We start from the raw sequence: 19,159 nt of genomic DNA, 5'->3' as shown, positions 1-19,159 counted from the left end.
GTACAATTTGCTAGTCTAATTAAATATTAATTCTAAGTGTTACATTTTGTGGCTAAGAGCTTTTATTTTCCATCATCAACCGGGAAGAGAGAGAGGTTACAAGGCTAATTTAATCTCTCCCCCTATCCTCCCCAACATTAAAGATTAACTACATAGGGTGTGAAAACATTATTAAAGAAGCAGGAACTCTTTATATAGTAATAATAATGCAATTAATAGCAAAGGGCTAAAATATAATGTTTAGGATATAATATATGACCTGGTACTTAAACAGCTTTAAATTATAATTCGTTACAAGCATGTTTTGTCTCAGTATTAAGAACTAAGTAGCACCCTTCTTTTGAAGACAGTAATCTTTCTTTAAGGGAAGGTATGCATGCAAGTATATAAGTAGGAATAATTCAAGACTTGCATTTTCTTACAGGTATTTTTCAGAAAGCTTGTAACACTAAAGATAAAAAGCTTAGTAATTCTATTTGTAAAATAAATACAAAATTAAATAAAGTTATATTTCTTTTCTGTATACAAAAAAAAGTGATGTAGTAGAGTAGACTCTATAATAAAAATAATGTTAAGGACCCTTCCCTTTTTTCCCTTCTACCATGTTCAAGGAGAAAAAATGCAGAGTCCCTTTCCGATTCTGCGCCCAGAACAGTTGTGTCCACGCCTGGACACTGGGCATTATAAAGACTATGCAGTCCAGCAGCCAAAGATTCCATATGCCTGAACAGATGACTCAATCTCCATACTGTGATGAGATATTTCACTATTTCTATCATTGATATATTTGAAAATTTTGACTCTAAATAATACTTTAATGACCATCACCACTATAAGGTACTATGGTATGAGTTGTTATATGAACCAAAACTTCATAAAGCAATTTTAGGCAAAGCAAAAAAAGTCTTTAAAACCAAAATTATTTTTCATTATATGCCTTATTGAATATGCTTTGGTTAATTATAATAAGAGGTTTCTAAATGTTTTTTTCTTTTGAAGATACGTATGGATCTTACTGAGAATTTTAAGTATGCTGTCCTTATTTAATATGCATATTGATATTAAGACCAAATGGCAGATACATTGCTCCTAATTCTCTATATAGACAGAAACTTATAAGCAATTTGGAGATTATCTGTGTAAAAACTTTCAAATATCCTTGACCAAGAAAGTAAATCAGATATATATGTATAATGAATACAAGCTAAGATTTGATTTAAAATTTAATCAGATACTATATTGTGCAATATAAAATATAAGCTATAAAAATCTGTAAATCCAAGTGTATAGGAGTACAGCTGAAACACAGTTCTGTTATTTGTTATTGTAAAAAAAATAACAGACTCTGCTTACAACCCAACCAAACTTGTATGAAGCTACAAAATTTTCAAAGACTGGAATTTGACACACATGATGTAAAATTAAAATGATTTTAACATGATTCATTTCATTTTTAAAAATTATTTCTATTTAAACTTTTAAAAATATTTATTTCTTACAAACTATATCAGATCAGTTGAGAAGGTCTAGAAAAATAAAGGCAGATTCTTAGTTGAGAGTATGAAAATTTGTTACCCAGAAAATCTGACTTTATCCTTTAGTAATTGATAGTCATGATCAAGAGATTAAATCTGTAATTTTCATCCTTAATATTTGTTATGCCTTTCTATTATGATGCTCATAGCAACAATTACATAAAAATATTTTCAAAATGTTATATTTTTAAACTCACAAGAGTCTGTTATTCCTTTACCATACAATTATTCTTAGTTTGTTTTAAGAATAAAAGATTTCACACTGAGAGAAATTCACAAGGTTACTGGAGTCCACATTTCATAATCCCGTATTAGTAGTTAGTTCCAAAGTTGTCCATTGCTTGACTTAGAGTTTAGTTGCTAAAATACTCAGCATGAACACAAAAGTTTATGGATGTGAAAATGTCTGTTCTGAATTTCTCTACACTGCAACATACTGGATGATTCACTTCAGTGAGTTCAAAGTTTTTAATATATTAATATTAAAGAAGATATATTTGAAATTATATCAGTTAAAATAACACGCTAAATAAAACTCCACTCAATTTTCAAGAGATATATAACAAGGGCCTTGCTTCCTGCTTTTCTTCAGAAAATGAATTTTCCTCAAGCAAACTAATGTCAGTGATAGGTTTCTGCAGTGACATAGCTGGAGGTAGGGTAGGGGGAGGGAAATTCCACAGATCAAACTGCTGGAAAATAGTGGCTATATGATAGAAACTGAATAGTCTATTATTGACCAAGTGCCAATGATGACCAATAAAAATATATTACAGGCCAGTTTCAAACCTGAAATCTGCTCTGAATAAATGAAGGTTTAAGTCGTTTACCAACTAATGATCAATAGCAAATACATTAAATACTTGCAATACTAAGAATTATGGCAGAATGAGAAAATCTTATTTCATATTTTATCATCAGTAATGTCAAGGAAGTTTCCATTCCTGCATTATTATAGTTAAGGAGAAATTTATTGGGTTGTTTATATTTAAAAATTCCTTGGAAGTGTAGATTGTGACAGCTTGAACAGATTAGCAGTGATGAAAAGTAAATTTTCTTTTTGAAAGGAAAGCTGTGAGAAAGGTATAGAAAAATAACCTTTCCTATTTTAATTACAACTGTAAGTGCTTTGATATTTATTTCCTGACAGTTTCAGGTAAAAGTAATTTCAATCAATAAAAAACATAACTCAAGAACAACCTGTCACAGATTGTGAAAATAAAATGCATAAGCTAGGGGAAATTTATTTTCTTTTCACATCATCAGTATAGTCATAATAAGGCATGAACCTAAGTTTCTATCTCCGAAAAGAATAAATGTTATTGGTCACCATTCTTCTTAAGCAGAACTGTCACTGGGAAATAAAAATAATATTAATTTAAAAGGCACAAAATATTTGTATAATTTGGAAATGGATAACAAATTTTGCTACTAGTAAGCCAGTTCTCATTTATAATAAGACCAGAAAACCTTACAGTTCTGTATCTTGCCAGATATGGAAATCAAACAGTATTCTACTGTAACAGCTTCAAAGTTATCACTGTGTTTAAAAAAAAAAAAAAAACCTCATTAAAAAATTTCGAATGGTGTACAAACATTTGTGTTTCTACCAGTAAATGGGGAAAAAAAAAAAAACAGCAGAATGTTCAATGTAGCTGAAATATAACAACCTATAATATGGAAATTTATACTTAAGTTTGTCAAAGATGAAATAATATTCTCTTACTTAAGATAACAGGAAGGAAGAGTTTCAAGGTAGGGTTTTAATTACTTCTCTTAGATGTAACCTTTCCTCTTTCTTTTTCAATCCACGACAACCTTCACTCGACAACAGAGTTTTGAACAGTTGAGTTGTGAGAATGTGAGCAGCTGCTGTTATTATAACTAAAGGTCTGTCTACGGCTTGAGTCTGAGAGACCACATGTTCGGCTGTCCTCTCATCTCGCCATCCTCACCAATTAACTATTAACATGGAGGGCTGTACACATGCTCTTGGGGGCTCTTTAACAGGCTTCTTGGCGAGTGGAACAACTACACAGCAGGGATCTGGGAACTGGGTAATGCTGGAATATAGGGGAGCCGTCCGTAGTTTCCCTCCTTCTAATGACACTTTACTCCACAGTCCAGCATATAACAAAGTCTGTGTTTAACTTGGCCATTTTCACATACATTTTTAATAAAGTGTCTTTGGGTAGATAATAAAACTATATTCTAGCAAGACACAATATGAGTAATAACACCACTTACAGGGAAAACTGTTTGGGACTATACATGTATATATATTTTAAGTCAATCATACTATATTTGATGAATAATTTTAGTGTTTTCACCTAACAGATATTTAGAATTTATTTTTATGCATTTGTTTCAATGTATGCTTGTTATTTCCTGTGCTGTGATGAAAATAATCTTTAACCCAAAGGAAATAGACTATATCAAGGTCAAAGTTGTGAGGCTGAACACAAAATAGTTCAAATACAATTCTTTTTCACTCTACTTGCAAAAGTCTTATTATAACAATGTTAAAATCAGTTTTGAATCTGTGTCATTATTTTCCCTATTTTAACTTTTTCCCCTCTTTGTAATTTCCTTAACTATGTGTTCCTTCTCGACAATGAAATTAAACACGGGAAGCATGCCAGAAGTACAATAAAGGGTAACTAATCATTACTGTACAAGTCTGACAGAATGCTAATAACCAAAGTAAGAACACTGATTGGCTGTTTTTCCAGTCTAAGAGGAATAGATATTTTATGTATTTTTAATCTAGTGTTACTTAATGTAACATATTCAAATAAAGGTGTCACAATTCTATTACCTATAGGTGTTTAATTATATGACACTATTTCCAAGGATATCAAACTGCATTTCTATTTCTTGCAAAAATCCACTTTACTGTCAAATATCCAGCTCAAGCATCCAAAACACATACATATACGAGTCGTCTGCTCCATCCATCCTATCTTTCACATTGAAAAAAATTCCAGGAGGATGGGACCTTGCTTGTTTTATTCACTACTGTATCCCCATGGATGCCTAGAATAGTACCTGCAATAAATATTTGTTGACTGAATAAGCTAAATTATTCAATCACCATTTAAAGTTTGACTTATTAGAGTCTTCAGGGGTGGCACTGGTCATAATTGAGAGGAAGCTACTGTATGATGTTAAAAAGAGTCATGTTACAACAAGGGGATGTTACTAAGACTTCAATGGCCGTTTGACTTCAGCCATGCTTTCTAACCTGTCTTGCCTGTGAGAAGATCTTGTCTATGTCATTCATGAAAAGAGGCAGAAAGCTGAAGACGTCTGTTGCTTTGATGCACTTACATACCTTAGTTTTCGAATCCGATCTCTGTTCAAATTCTCAAGTTTGGAGGTCTGTTTAAGTAACAATAGTGAAGGTGACAGTCGTTAACATATAATGAGTGCCTTCCATGTGCCAGCACTGGGTCAGTCCACGTTATTGCTAATGTTCCGAATTTTTGAAAAGAAGAAGCTGAGGCTGAGAAAGTTAGACTTGACTAAACCATGCAACTAATTGGGTCTGTCTCTCTCCAAGGCCCAGGTTCTTTCTATCACAGAATGCTACTTTGTGCACAGTTTGCTTCTTAATTTTGGCCCTATTTAGTACTTCATTAGTACCAAGCAGAATAGCAGGGTAGTTGAGTGTGGTAATTGAAGGGGGACCTGCTTAGATCTAAATCTTGCCATTCTACTACTTGTATGATCTTGGGAAAGTCACTGAAATTTTCAGTCTCTTGTTTCTTATCTATAAAATGGAAATAATGACAGTACCAACAATATAGGACTAAATGATGATGATATATAAGGATTAAATGAGTTAATATTTGAAAAGATCTCAGGACTGCAACTGGCCTACAGAAACCAGTGTAAGTTATTAGTCAAACGCACAGTTTCCTGATTCTGTATATGCATATGTCTTAATTAGCTTTGTAAGTACTTTTTATTCTCTTAGCCTAAACATTGTGATTTTCCTTGCCAGTCTTTAAGAGTTAAGAGTTTTATACGCTATTTATTGCATATCATGACTGGTTTTAGCAAACTGTTAAGTTTTATATTTTCTCCTATGTATTTGGATTAAAAAAATGGTCAGGTGTCATGCTCAAAGAACAAGGAATTTTTTTTTATAACTCCAGTGGTATTAGGACTACAAGACTACTATATGATAGCTAGGCAAAACTGTTCAGGGAAGAGACTGGTGTATTTATCACCAAAGTCTGACCATATTTCCTATTTCTACTTCAAAATAGTCTCTTAATTGGTATTTTAAAATGTATAATTTAAATTATATCTTTTTCAGTAACATAAGAAGTTAAAAACATCTATAAAATACCAAAGTTCAAACACTGGTTAATGTTCAGACATCCAGTTCACCTTATCATCTCAACCACTGTTTAATCAGTGGTGAATACTGGATGATCTAAGGTCTTATAATATTACTCCTCCTCCCTTAGACAGAGGCTTAGAGGAATCACTGTCACAAACATTCACAACAGGTTTGGAATCTCTTCTCGAAAAAGCAAGAATGATCACTACCAAAAATGGCTTAAAATTTTTTTTTTCTTTCTCTTCTTTATTGCATAGGCACCCTTGGAATAAATTTTAAAATCACATATATACATATATTTGTTTCATAATTGTTTTGGTTCTTAAATTTAAGTCTGTGATTCATTCTGAATTATTTTGTGTGTATGACATGAGGTAAGGGTCCAAAGTTCATTCTTTTGTCTGTAGCTATCAAGTGGTCTTGCCAGTTGTTCAAAAGCTGTTCTCTTCCTGTTGAATGGTCTTGGCGCCCTTGTTGAAAACTGGTTGAGCACAGATGCCTGGGTCTATTTCTAAACTCTCAATTCTATTCTGTTAATTTATATGTCTATTCTTATTCAAGCACTAGACTTCTTATAGACCTCCAAATTTCAACTATATCTGTTATATTTCTGTTAATTTAACTAAATGTAAAGTTCTCATGGACCTCTGGAGTGTCACCAAGTATATAGTCCTTGTTTCTTTGACTTGCTTGAATATGTCATTTAAGTTCAGATCTCAGTTGTAAAACAGGGATAATGCTTAACATATCCAAGGACAGGAGCCTAGCTTAGGTGAACCCTTATTTTCCTATGATTCTAGAATCTGATTTTCTGGGTTCTAATTATAGTTTTTCAAGTATTTAACTTTGATCTAATTTCTTAATTTCTCTTTACTTCAGTTTCCTTATAAGTAAAATGGAGACAATAATAGCATTTACTTAAAAATTCCATAAGAATTGTTAGGTACTGACCTAAAGCGCTTGCTGGTTACTCTCATTGTTATAATTGCTGTGTCTTAGAGAAGTAAAACAAACCTCAAAACTTCTCTGCTATAGTTTACTCCAAATCAAAATGTTTTATTATGTTCATCAGAAAAGATTTAGTGATTTCAGTGATTTAGTTATTTTGACTTTCACATTCCCTTCATTACAGCAGATATTTCAGTTATTTCTAGTATCATGTTGCAGTTTATATGTATACACACACATAGTGTATATGTGTATACTGCACACGCATACACACACACTCACTGTAGAAATACTTCCAAACTTGCCATTTGAATACTCTTAGGAAAAGAACTTTTTTGAACCGATGAAGAAATCTTACAAAGACCCTTCTTTCCCTGGGGAGATCGGTTTCTTTTTCTGAGAGTATAGCTTCAGAATAATTTATACACACACACACATATCTGAACAAGAGGCAAGAAAGGGACCACTCTTATGCAGATCAGCTTCTTTCGTCCCCATTTTTTTTACTATGGTAAAATATATATAATGTAAAATTTACCATTTTAACCATTTTAAAGTGTATAGTTAAGTGGTATTAAATACATTCATAATGTGTTACCATCACCACCAGCTATCTCCAGAACTCTTTCCATCTTCTAAAACTGAAACTCTATACCCATTAAACAATAAGTCCTCATCCTCTCCTGCCGTCAGCTCCTGGCAACCACCATTCTACTTTCTGTCTCCATAATTTTGACCACTCTAAGTACGTCATATAAATGGATTCGCAGTATTTATCTTTCAGTGACTGATTTATTTCACTTAACAAAATGTCCTCAAGATTTACTCCTGTTGTAACACACATCAGAATCTCCTTCCTTTTTAGGGTTGAATAATAACCTGTTGTATGGATACGCCACATTTTGCTTATCTATTCAGCTGTCAGTGAATAGTCAGGCTGCTTCTATATTTTAGGTCTTGTGAATAATGCTGCTGATACATAGGTGTAAAAATATCTCTTCAAGATCTATATTCAGATTGGTTTTATGATCAATGAAAAGATACTGCAGCAAAATTAACCTCATGTCACAATGATATTAGCAAGTTTACAATAAATTCAAGAAAAATAATAAAATTAGTAAAGATGAAGTTACCATATACTCACTGTATATTAAAACCATAGATACTAAAGAATTGAATAATCTTAAAAGATATCTTGCTGCTTTGGCATTTTAAGCATCTAAAATCTCTTTTACACAAACGGCATGTGAAAATAATTTATAAAGCATTTATATACTGCTCTTTAACAATGACCCATGAGTTGGGAGAAAGCAGTTTTGGGAAATTCTTACCTGGATAAGGTGTGTTGGCATTGTAATGATACAAGCTGAAAGAGAGGTTCGCAGAAGCCCACGGAGTATATAGAGGAACTTCGTGAGGCTGTGACTCGTGTCACAGTTTTCTGTACAGCAAATATCATCTCCCCACAAAGGTGAACCAAGATTCTGGATTCCTATTCTTAAAATGTTTTTCTGTTTTTTCTAAGGGAAAGTGAGAGAGAAGTAAACACATTAAGTTTTAGTAAATGACAGGATACCTCTTTTACTTTTATCTGCAAGTTCTTATTTTTATTCAAAACAGATCTGAGAGATAATGTCAACAGATGTGGGAAAAAACTTCATGTAGTATCAATAATAAGGCAATATAAAGGAGATCTTTCAGATTATGATACTATAAAAAATAGCAGAACTATTTTTTTCTTGTGCTTTTTCCTTTTGAAAAATTGAGTATCACAGGCCTTAAACCTTTAATTGTTTCTAAATTTTAACAGTGACTACTCTAAGAATTATGTTTGAGGCAATAAAAGTAATACATAACAAATCACAGATAAAAATAAGGAGAATCTAAACTAGAATGTGCACAAGCCATTCTTAGTATTATAAAATTCTGTTTTACAACAAACTACAGAGTGCTCACTATTTCTCAGATGAATTCTATCACGTTAATTGCTTACTATTCTGTTTGGAAAAAGTTTAAAAATGTATTTTTTGGTGTTTAACATTTTGTACTTGCCTCAATTTTTTCTTCTTGAAGCTACTTTTATGATAATTTGACACTTTTCACAAAACAGGTGAACATTTAGAACTTGAGCCCATTGACATTAAGGTGAGAATAACAGTTAATGATATTTCTTGGGAAAAGAGCATTGAAAAACCATTAAGTAAAACCTAATTTGAATGTCAATAAATGTCTGCCAGCAGATATGTTTATAATAAATCTTACTGTTTGGGTTATTCTAACCAGACAAATGTTTTGCAAATGCTTTCCTTAGCAATTCAGCAAAATTTCCAGGCAAAGGAAGGAGCTATTAGCAAAACCTGGCACATTGAAATAATTGGAAAATCATTACAATTCTAACAGGAAAAATAAGATTTATTTTTCTAAAGCAAAGATTTGGAACATGCCTCTTTAGAACCGATTTCTGATGAAACAAGATCCTAAACATGCTACTGCTATAAAATGCCATTAATAAAATTTATGAAAGTGATTTTGTGTATTCCTTTTCAAGGATGATTTATTGATAAAAGGAAGTAGGGAAAATGAATAAAACATTGAAATGTTACAAGAGGAAAACCTAAGAAGACAGTAGTTAGTAAGATAGGTAAAACAGAGGCTTTTAAATATGCACTGTATAGCTATGCATGATTTTGGACAAAACACTTACGTTACTTAGGTCCTAGTTTTCTCATCTCTAAAAAAAAAAAAGGATAGAACAGAAGATTGCTCTATGAGCCTATGCATGCCTGCGTGTGTGCTTAGCTCTGTCTGACTCTTTGCGACCCCATGGACTGTAGCCTACCAGCCTCCTCTGTCTTGGGATTCTCCAGGCAAAAATACAGGAGTGGGAGGCCATTTCCTCCTCCAGGGGATCGTCCCAACCCAGGGTTCGAATCCAAGTCTCTCGTGTCTCCTACACTGGCAGGCAGATTCTTTACCACTGAGCAACCTCAGAAGCCCCTATGAGACTATATAATTCCTCAAATATATAAAGTGATACAACAGCCTGTATAAAACTATGAGAATGAAATTTAAAACGGAAGAATTTAGTCTAAGCACATTTGAGAAAAACTTTTTGACTTCAAGGACCTACGGCACAATGACAATATCAAGGCTGTTGGGTCAGTTTCCTTTCTGCTTGCCTTGAGGGTATGACGACAATATGATACCCTAGGTTGTGATCCTCAACAGTCCATAAAAAATGCTTTCTTTGTGTTTCTGTATTGAATAAAATAATGTAGTATATGTTAGAAGTATAAATAAATTTCTGATGAGTTCCTGTGAAGTATCTGTGAAATATAACAGGTTATTCATTTTTCTGTATTACTTAGAAACTCAGAATTCAAACAAAATGGCAAGAGTAAGGTTCATATTCTCATCCCCAAACTCGCTATCTCATGATCTATAGCATAAGTTAGACACCTAAAAGAATGAGCAACCTGGAAAAAAAATTCCCAAACAAAATCTAGATATTAGAATGAAATCTGATGGTAAAAGGAGAGCAGCATCATACTGTGTACCCTGTCAACATTTCAGAAAGGTCAGCGGTATTTTAACCCACAGTCATCATTACCTACTACTGTTGTATCAAAAAGTTTATACAAGTTTATAACAAAATTGCTGTCAGGTGCAGGATCAGGACAACCACAGTTTAGTGACTTTGACAGTTACACTGATATACACGTATAGGAAGAATGAAAAGATTAAGCCAGAGAATGAATGAGTGATAGATAAAGTGAAGCAGGTACATAGCACATTAGAACATAATTGAGCATAATACTTAGCAGAGATAATACATTTATAGTTTTAAAAATATGACAGTATTGTAAAAACAAAGGCTGAGTTACAAATTTCCTGTGTTGTTTGGAACATATAATTCCTTGCTATACCATATAATAATGGGGCATACTGTGAGGCATAATAAAATTAAAAAAATAAACTTTTGCTGACAGCTGAACAATAAATAAATTTATTCCTTTGAGAAGATCTAAAATAGTTAATCTGATACTCTAAGTAAAAATCAATGTTCAAATTTCACTTGTATTATTTCTTAGATATCTGAAAATGAAAAATAAAATTATGACAGCAATTTGTAAATGTTCCCACTCCAAATATCTTTACAGATAAGCTACAATACTTTACTTACTACCAGTATTAATTATACAGTAGTATATAATATTCTGCTTCTTAGAGTCCATTTGTTGACTCCCAACTAGTTTATTTGAAAATGCTGTGACAGAGAAAGTAAGATGAAAATATCCTTTTAAAAAGTAGGATTTACTTCAGTGTCAGGATATTATTTTGACTCAGGAATAATATTTTTTGAAGTAGTTCCTGATAGATGTATTTTTGTGGCTTCTGGAAGTCATCTAAAGTTTCTGAGACAGATAAACAGACCAGGTAATTTAGCAAATGATGTAATCCATAATTCAAAAATATACAAATTCACTAACTATATTTTAGTTCCAATAAAACAGGAAATATATTTATAATAACTTATTGGCATATTTAATTAAAATTATTTTTTAGCATTCCTGGTACTCACCATAAAAATGTATTTCTCAACCCTGTTTAATCTTTATGAAAGTTACAGAGTTTGTTGTCTATTAATGTTCATAAAATATCATTTACTTAAAATGGTGTTAATTCATATTCAAAGAAACAAGTAAGAAAAGCTTTTCATTCCATCCTAATAATAGCTTACTTTTAAGGGTTTTTTGGATGTGTGTGTGTGTACATACTTATATATCTAAGTATGAGGGTATTTATTGCCTTTGCTTTTTTTGCATTCTATAAAATTTCCTGCTCTTAGAAGATGTGTCATCCTACAAGAGCAGCCGCTCTGCACAATGTACCACAGGAACTGTTATGACATGCCTGTTTCCATAGTTACCAGAGCGCGTGGGGAGAGGTGTCTGTCAGGGACCAATTTACCTCTCCAGACGGGCACTGCCACCAAAGAGAAGACATGGAGCCCATAAATCTTAGCTAGACCAAAAATGGAGCAACAACGACCAAAATAAAACTGTACTAAACACCAAGGGCTGTCACAAAAACTGTAACATTCATGAAAGACCATCTATAAATGAATGTGTGCCTCACCATACACACATAAATGTTTTCAACCTGCTATTAAACTGATGATCAAAACAGATTCTAAAAGTATTTCTTTTGCCATGGACAATGTGTTAAATATAGCAATAAAGCTAAAGAATATTTAAAAATCTATGATACGAATTAAGAGCAAGTGTGGTTAATAATGCCAAAAATAAGACTTGTGGCTTTTTGTCTTCTTCAACAAAAATAATGGTGCTCTGGAAATAATTCTGCTAAAATAATATAAATGAAATGCAAATCTTTTAGCAGCAATAGCAATTAAAATCACTGAGGAAGAATTGTGAAAGGCATGATATCTAGAAATAAAATTTCCCTCATTTTGTTCAAGTTAAACTAACCGGAACATTTTTAATGGTAGGAATCCAGAGGAAATTTTAAAAAATAGAGCTACAGAGAAATAGTTAAGACATAAAATATTTTAATGTAGCAAATAAAAAATGCATATTTTATGCAATGAGACAACTCAAAGCATAATATAATAAATAAAATCTTGAACCTCGTAATTCAAAATTAAGGCCTGAGTGACATAACTGTAAAAAATTAAGATAGAAAAATACAAGTCCTGCAAATTTAACAGTAATTTTCAAGCTATGTTATTTATTAATTTCAGGCACTACAAATACATATTTAAAAGTAATTCATGTTGACAATGCATATGAACATTTTCTGTGTATCCACTGAGAACTTACCAAAAATTCAAAGCACACATTTATAGTCAAACTAAGGCTGCATGTATTCTGCTTATTTACATGCTCTGTGTTTAGAAACAGCTTGCTCACTGTTGATTATTCTAAGCCCTTCTGGTTCTAGCCCTAGAGAGTTTAAAAACAACATTACATACATGATTATAAAAAGGTTTTGAAGTTTCTCAATACCTGGGGATTGGATCCATCAAATCCTTCCTTATAAATAATGTTCTGGATAAACTGTAGCAGCTTCATGTAGCCAGGGGTCAAAGAACTGTTGATAAGAAGTGGTTCAAATACATAAATGGGCTTATTACACAGCAAATACAAATTGTAAGCTACAACATTAAATGATTAATTAAAAGATACACATTTATGAGATTATACTTAAATATCAGATAAGCCAAAATAATATAAATAATTCTAAAATAAAAAGTCAGTATATGCATGGAATAAATTGCATTACTCTATATTAACTAACTCAATGCTCTTGACATCATGGGAAGATAAAAATCTGTGGAGACTGAGATGACTTAATTTTATGTCAGGCTTAGTTACCACCAAGAAAATTAATGATTTAATGAAGCAACCTAAAAGATGAAGCCACTATAGCTTTTCAGGAGTAATCATGGATAATTAACACATAGTTAATGAACTGCTATGCCAAGTACACCTGAATCAACATCCTGATCACCTGAGTTTATCTTCCATCAAAGTTTTAATATTCTTAGAACAAAATTGCAAAAATAATACTAATTCAAAAACAATGTTTTAAGACAAAGAAGACAAGTGGATATAAACTCCACTTTTGTTTTTAAAAAGACAACGAAAACATAAAAATTTAAGAGGATAAACTATTTTCTATATGAATAGTAGCATTAATGTTACTATTTAAAAATATTTTACAAGTGCTATGTAACATAACAAAAATTTAATAAGAGTTAAGAAAATCTGCTTAAATACTAACTGAATTTAAGATTCTTCATGATGGACAACTTGTGTGCTATGTCTGATAAAATGAGATGATGATGAAATTCTATGCTATGCTATGCTAAGTCACTTCAGTCGTGTCCGACTCTGTGCGACCCCATAGATGGCAGCCCACCAGGTTCCGTCGTCCCTGGGATTCTGCAGGCAAGAACACTGGAGTGGGTTGCCACTTCCCTCTCCAGTGCATGAAAGAGAAAAGTGAAAGTGAAGTCGCTCAGTTGTGTCTGACTCTTAGCGACCCCATGGACTGCAGCCTACCAGGCTCCTCCGTCCATGGGATTTTCCAGGCAAGAGTACTGGAGTGGGGTGCCACTGCCTTCTCCAGATGAAATTCTGGAACATCGCAATTTCATAAAAACTGAAGTGCCTAATACTGTAGAAGCTGTGGGTGATCTTAAAAATACAAAAGCATTTGCTTTACTGTGATCTTAAGTAAAGTGATCATATAGGTAGAAGTGCCCGCCATAGGAAAGAAGAAAATATAATTTGAAGCATTCAGGTAACATTAAAGAATACTCTTAAGAAGCTAGGAAATGCAGCAAACCATTTAAATAAATGTGCACAAAATTAATGATAAGTGGTTCAGCAAAAATATATGCACATCTTTGTAAACATTTTATTGAACAGTCACACCCAGTTTAAAAGTACATCTCTAATAACAACAACAAAAGAAAACCAAGAGAAGAGAATGGTGTTCTGTGCAAAACAAGTATTACTCCAATTGAAGGATTTGGCAATACAAGTATTTCTCATACACTTATTTCTCCATTTTCAATGAAAATACAATGGATTAAACGAAGGAGATATTTTTCTACCCTAACAAAATTAGAGTGAGGAAATGTGTCTATAAATAATCATATTCCACAAGGACAACGATGTGACTATTTCGCATCTTAACACATATTTGTCCTAGTGAGTCCAACTATTAGAACAGTGTTTTTGTTTGAACACAACAGATTCAATTTCTATCTGGGTCAATTAGCTTCAGCGGCTACAATCTGCTCCAAGATTTTATTATGAAATGAATTCCAGCCAATCATTTGACGAAAGTCACTATGGGTTAAAGGAGGGTGGATCAGAAACACATCCAGTGTATCCTAATCCACCAATAATGAATCTACCTAAGACCATTATTATTTCATATATTCAAAAAGTTTCTCAAGTATTTTTCCCTCTGCCCTAAGTTGTTCGATAATAAAATCTGCTTCAAGTATTTGGTAGTAAATTTGGTGTCTAAAAGGCCCATTACTAAATACCACATACATCAATTACTTTTTTAATTTTAGTTGCTACCATTTATCCATTTCATCTATTCACAGCTTGATAAGATAACTATAGTAGATCTTCAATGGTTTGGAGACAGTGGTTCTTCTGGTATGAGAACAAAAACAAGACATAAAGCCAAGTATGCCTTAGTCTTTTTTCTTATTTCACATTGACATACATAATCCAATCACTAACAGTGATTAGAAGATTATAATAAAATAAATTTCTCCAAACTAGTAAGATTTCTAGGAAAATAAACACTTTGATCAATGGGAAAAAAATCATACATTTAGGTATACTGAGGATATTCATTTTTAGATACATGGGATTAGAACTTATAAAACTGAACTAGTTTATATAATATTAACATTAAAATACTAAGTATTGTTAATCTTCATGAGATACAAGTCCTTGTCAACAATATTTTATAGTAATACATTTTTTACTGAAAATAAATATCTTGTGTCATCTAAATTTTTTTTATTAAACCTCTTTTTAAATTTTGAGGATGTTGCCTTTTTATTTGTTCAGCAGTCTAGTAACTCATAAAACAGTTGTTAAGAAGTAAATCCAGTTACAAATATGACCCTGGCTTCCTTATTGTTTCCAAACATTTAACAAAGGTAAGTTATCATGGTATGTACAACATATCCCACAAGCAGCACATTTCAAATCACGTATATTATTTTGCCTGATTTTCATAATTTTTGATAACTTTCATAGTAAAATTACCTATCATGAAATTCTACAATGTCTTTAAAACTACGCTGCTGCTGCTGCTAAGTCGCTTCAGTCATGTCAGACTCTGTGCGACCCCATAGACGGCAGCCCACCAGGCTCCCCCGTCCTACAACAGTACAAAAATTATTAAAAATTAGAATTTTAACTTTACCTTTAAAATATAGGGCATTTAAAATTTTCTTTAGTTAAAAAATTGTCCAGGTGCATTGTTTATGTATCTGGTATTACCATGCTGTCTGATAGGAATTTCTTTATCTTAATAAAACAAATATGGACAAAAGGGGTCCAATTACCCAATGTAAACCTATATGCTGATGCCCAAGTTAACATCTTTAAAAAGTTGATAAAAAACATGAGCCTTTCATGCCTTATCAATGTCCATCCTCCCCCAATTTTCAGCAATAGGTCCAAAGGATATTTGCATCAGAGAACTGTAATTTATATCAAGAAATGGCATTAGTTTTCCTGAGAAAGGTAATTTTGTCATTTAATCTAATTGAGAAAGATAAAAAATACTACTGTAAAAAAATCAGATATATATCTAGAAAATAAATCTGATAATCAGATAATAAATAATACATAATTACCTTATCAAACAACGAACAAAGGAATACTACAGAGGTCTTAATGTGATCAAAGAATAAATGTATCAACAACAAAAAAGCTTAGGTAACAGGAGATAAGATTTTATCTGTGAAAAAACATTACAAAATAAAATCAGTATATGTGAAATTAACTAGTTGATAAGTGAAAGTTAACGCTTAGATAATAAATATGATATATCAACTGGCAAAGTATCTGGCACATTAAATATTCAAAAACCTTTTGCATCACTGTCACATCATTTGATCATTATGGTAACTTTGTGAGGCAAATACAGCCATTAACTCCATTTTATGGTTGAGAAAATTAAGACCCATTAGAGACTAAGTAATTTGACCATGGCTGTACAACAATTACGTAACAGAAGTGGCACCTAAAATTCAAGTTTTCTAAAACTTCAAGTTCTTTTGGTTAAACTAGAGTGAGGTCCAGAATCAATGAAAAGTCTCTGGATCTAAATACAGATGAGGTTTGAACATGGCTCAGTTCAACACAGTCAAAGTATTCAGATATACAGTCATATATATGGGTGTGCCTACTCAATTGTGTCTGACTTCTTGTGACCCCATGGACTATAGCATGCCAGGCTCCATTGGATTCTCCAGGCAAGAATACTGGAATGGGTTCCCATTTCCTTCTCCAGGGGATCTTCCGACCCAGGGATCAAGCCCATGTCTCCTGCAGCTCCTGCGATGGCAGGAAGATTCTTTACCACTGAGCCACCTGTCATAGGAAGGTATTTTTCTTTTAGTTGCATTGGTGAGGACTTTACCAATAGGTAGGCCTTGTATTAACTCGGTGTATGGACTGCAAGGAGATCCAACCAGTCCATTCTGAAGGAGATCAGCCCTGGGATTTCTTTGGAAGGAATGATGCTAAAGCTGAAACTCCAGTACTTTGGCCACCTCATGCGAAGAGTTGACTCATTGGGAAAGACTCTGATGCTGGGAGGCATTGGGGGCAGGAGGAGAAGGGGACGACAGAGGATGAGATGGCTGGATGGCATCACTGACTCGACGGACGTGAGTCTGAGTGAACTCCGGGAGTTCGTGATGGACAGGGAGGCCTGGCGTGCTGCGATTCATGTGGTCGCAAAGAGTCGGACACGACTGAGCGACTGATCTGATCTGATGGTTTGTAAAGAAAATTCAATATTGAAAAGCACATATTTACAAATATAGAAACTAGGTACCAGTATAGCACAATGGAAAGTGTGCTCAAGATCTGGGTTCTAGTTCTATCTGTACCAGCAACTGGAGCAGAATACATGATTTGAGGCCAATTCTTTAAATTTTCTGTTCTGAACTTTGAAATTTTCTCATCTGTAAACCAAAGGAGCATACTAGATAATCTCTGTTGTCCATTCTAACTTAAAATTACATGATTCAAGGATTAATTTTCTTTTCTATTTTAAGAATGACTTTCCTCATTAAAATGATTCACTGTTAGCTTTTTAAAAGAACTTCTGGTGCATTTAAATATTGATGTTAACTACTTCTTAAGAAGAAAAACTATTATAACTATCAATTATGACTGACCTAAACTAAAGATGAAGCATTTTTGATATTATGCAAATCACTGAGAAAATATAATTTGTATTACCAAAAAACTATTTATACATATATTTCAGGTATTCATCTATGACAAAAGGTGAGACATACTTGTAAGGCTGTAGGCACAATATCAAATGTTTCAACTAACTGTGTAAAACAGTTTGCTGAGCTAAAGTTATATTAGCATACAATTTGCATGTGGCTATAAAGACTGTGAAGTCTACTCACAAGTAATTTTCAAGTTAAAAATTCCATTATTATTACACTGAAGGATGTCATTTATTGATTTTTCTTTTCTGATGCTTTTTGCCTAAGGACATTGAGTTTGATTCTCTTCACCATGGATACTCAATTAAGAGAACATAAAGAGACCAGGAATGTGTTAACGGAACAAAGGTGGGCTGTGGCCAGCACAGACCTCTGGACCACAGCTGGGAAAGTACTAAGATCATGAAGATAGAAGAACTGTATGCATCTTGAAACAACCCACTGACTGACAGGGGCACTGCTGAGAATGGTTATGATCCTTCACGAAAAATAATTCAGTTCAATTAGTCTGATCTGCACTAATTATTGATATAAAAAAGTCACTAGATTATGTCTCCTACTACCCATCTTTTCTGCTGTCATCTCTCCAACTTTGTGTCATTACTCATCTTTCAAACACCCTGGCCTTTCAGTTTCTTGACCATCTCTCTTCCAACAATCTTGTCTCCATTCAACCTCTAATACCCATTTCCATGGTCATACCCTAGATCTTGTCATCATCAATAACTGCTATCCTTGTATAATCTCAGTTCATATACTCTTCTCCCTACAACCACCACTTTCTGTCTTTTCAGTCAGAGTACCATTTAACTAGAATAGTAGTTTTGCTGAGAAAGTGAGACAAAGCAAGAGAAGGGCAAGGAAGTGAAGATTAAAGCTGACCATGGATCAAGATGGTTAATTAGCTGAAAGAGTTTATCAAGGCAGGTGAGAGATGGTAGCCAACAGTACAGTGGTCTCAGTAAACTCAAATGCTTGTATGGGGTTTCTGCATAGTTTATTTATTTTATACATAGTAGTTTGTACTTTTTAATCCCCTATCCTTATCCTGCCCCTCCTCCCTTCCCTCTCCCAACCGGTAACCACTAGTTTGTGCTCTATACCTGAGAGTCTGTTGCTGCTTTGCTTTATTCATTCATTTTATTTTTTAGATCCCATGCATAAGTGATAACATAGTATTTGTCTTTCTCTGACTTATTTCACTAGGCATAATACTCTCCAGGTCCATCCATGATGTTGCAAATGGCAAAATTCCATTTTTCAATGACTAAGTAATATTTCATT

The 19,159-nt window shown here is 33.1% G+C and overlaps 1 protein-coding gene across 3 annotated transcripts in view; it reads right to left on the bottom strand.

The window, feature by feature from the left end:
* The window catches only part of ELP4 (elongator acetyltransferase complex subunit 4), a 257,046-nt gene that overhangs the window by 142,774 nt on the left and 95,113 nt on the right, over positions 1 to 19,159 (bottom strand). For all 3 annotated transcript variants that reach the window (XM_061381018.1, XM_061381019.1, XM_061381017.1), the window contains exons 6-7: positions 12,864 to 12,948; positions 8,166 to 8,354 (exon numbers count right to left, since the gene is read on the bottom strand). In XM_061381018.1, the coding sequence (XP_061237002.1) occupies positions 8,166 to 8,354; positions 12,864 to 12,948 (274 nt within the window). The remainder of the gene's footprint in view (positions 1 to 8,165; positions 8,355 to 12,863; positions 12,949 to 19,159) is intronic.

This window comes from Bos javanicus, chromosome 15, assembly GCF_032452875.1.
Source record: "Bos javanicus breed banteng chromosome 15, ARS-OSU_banteng_1.0, whole genome shotgun sequence".
Taxonomy (NCBI): domain Eukaryota; kingdom Metazoa; phylum Chordata; class Mammalia; order Artiodactyla; family Bovidae; genus Bos; species Bos javanicus.
This window is presented reverse-complemented; position numbering and strand designations above follow the sequence as displayed.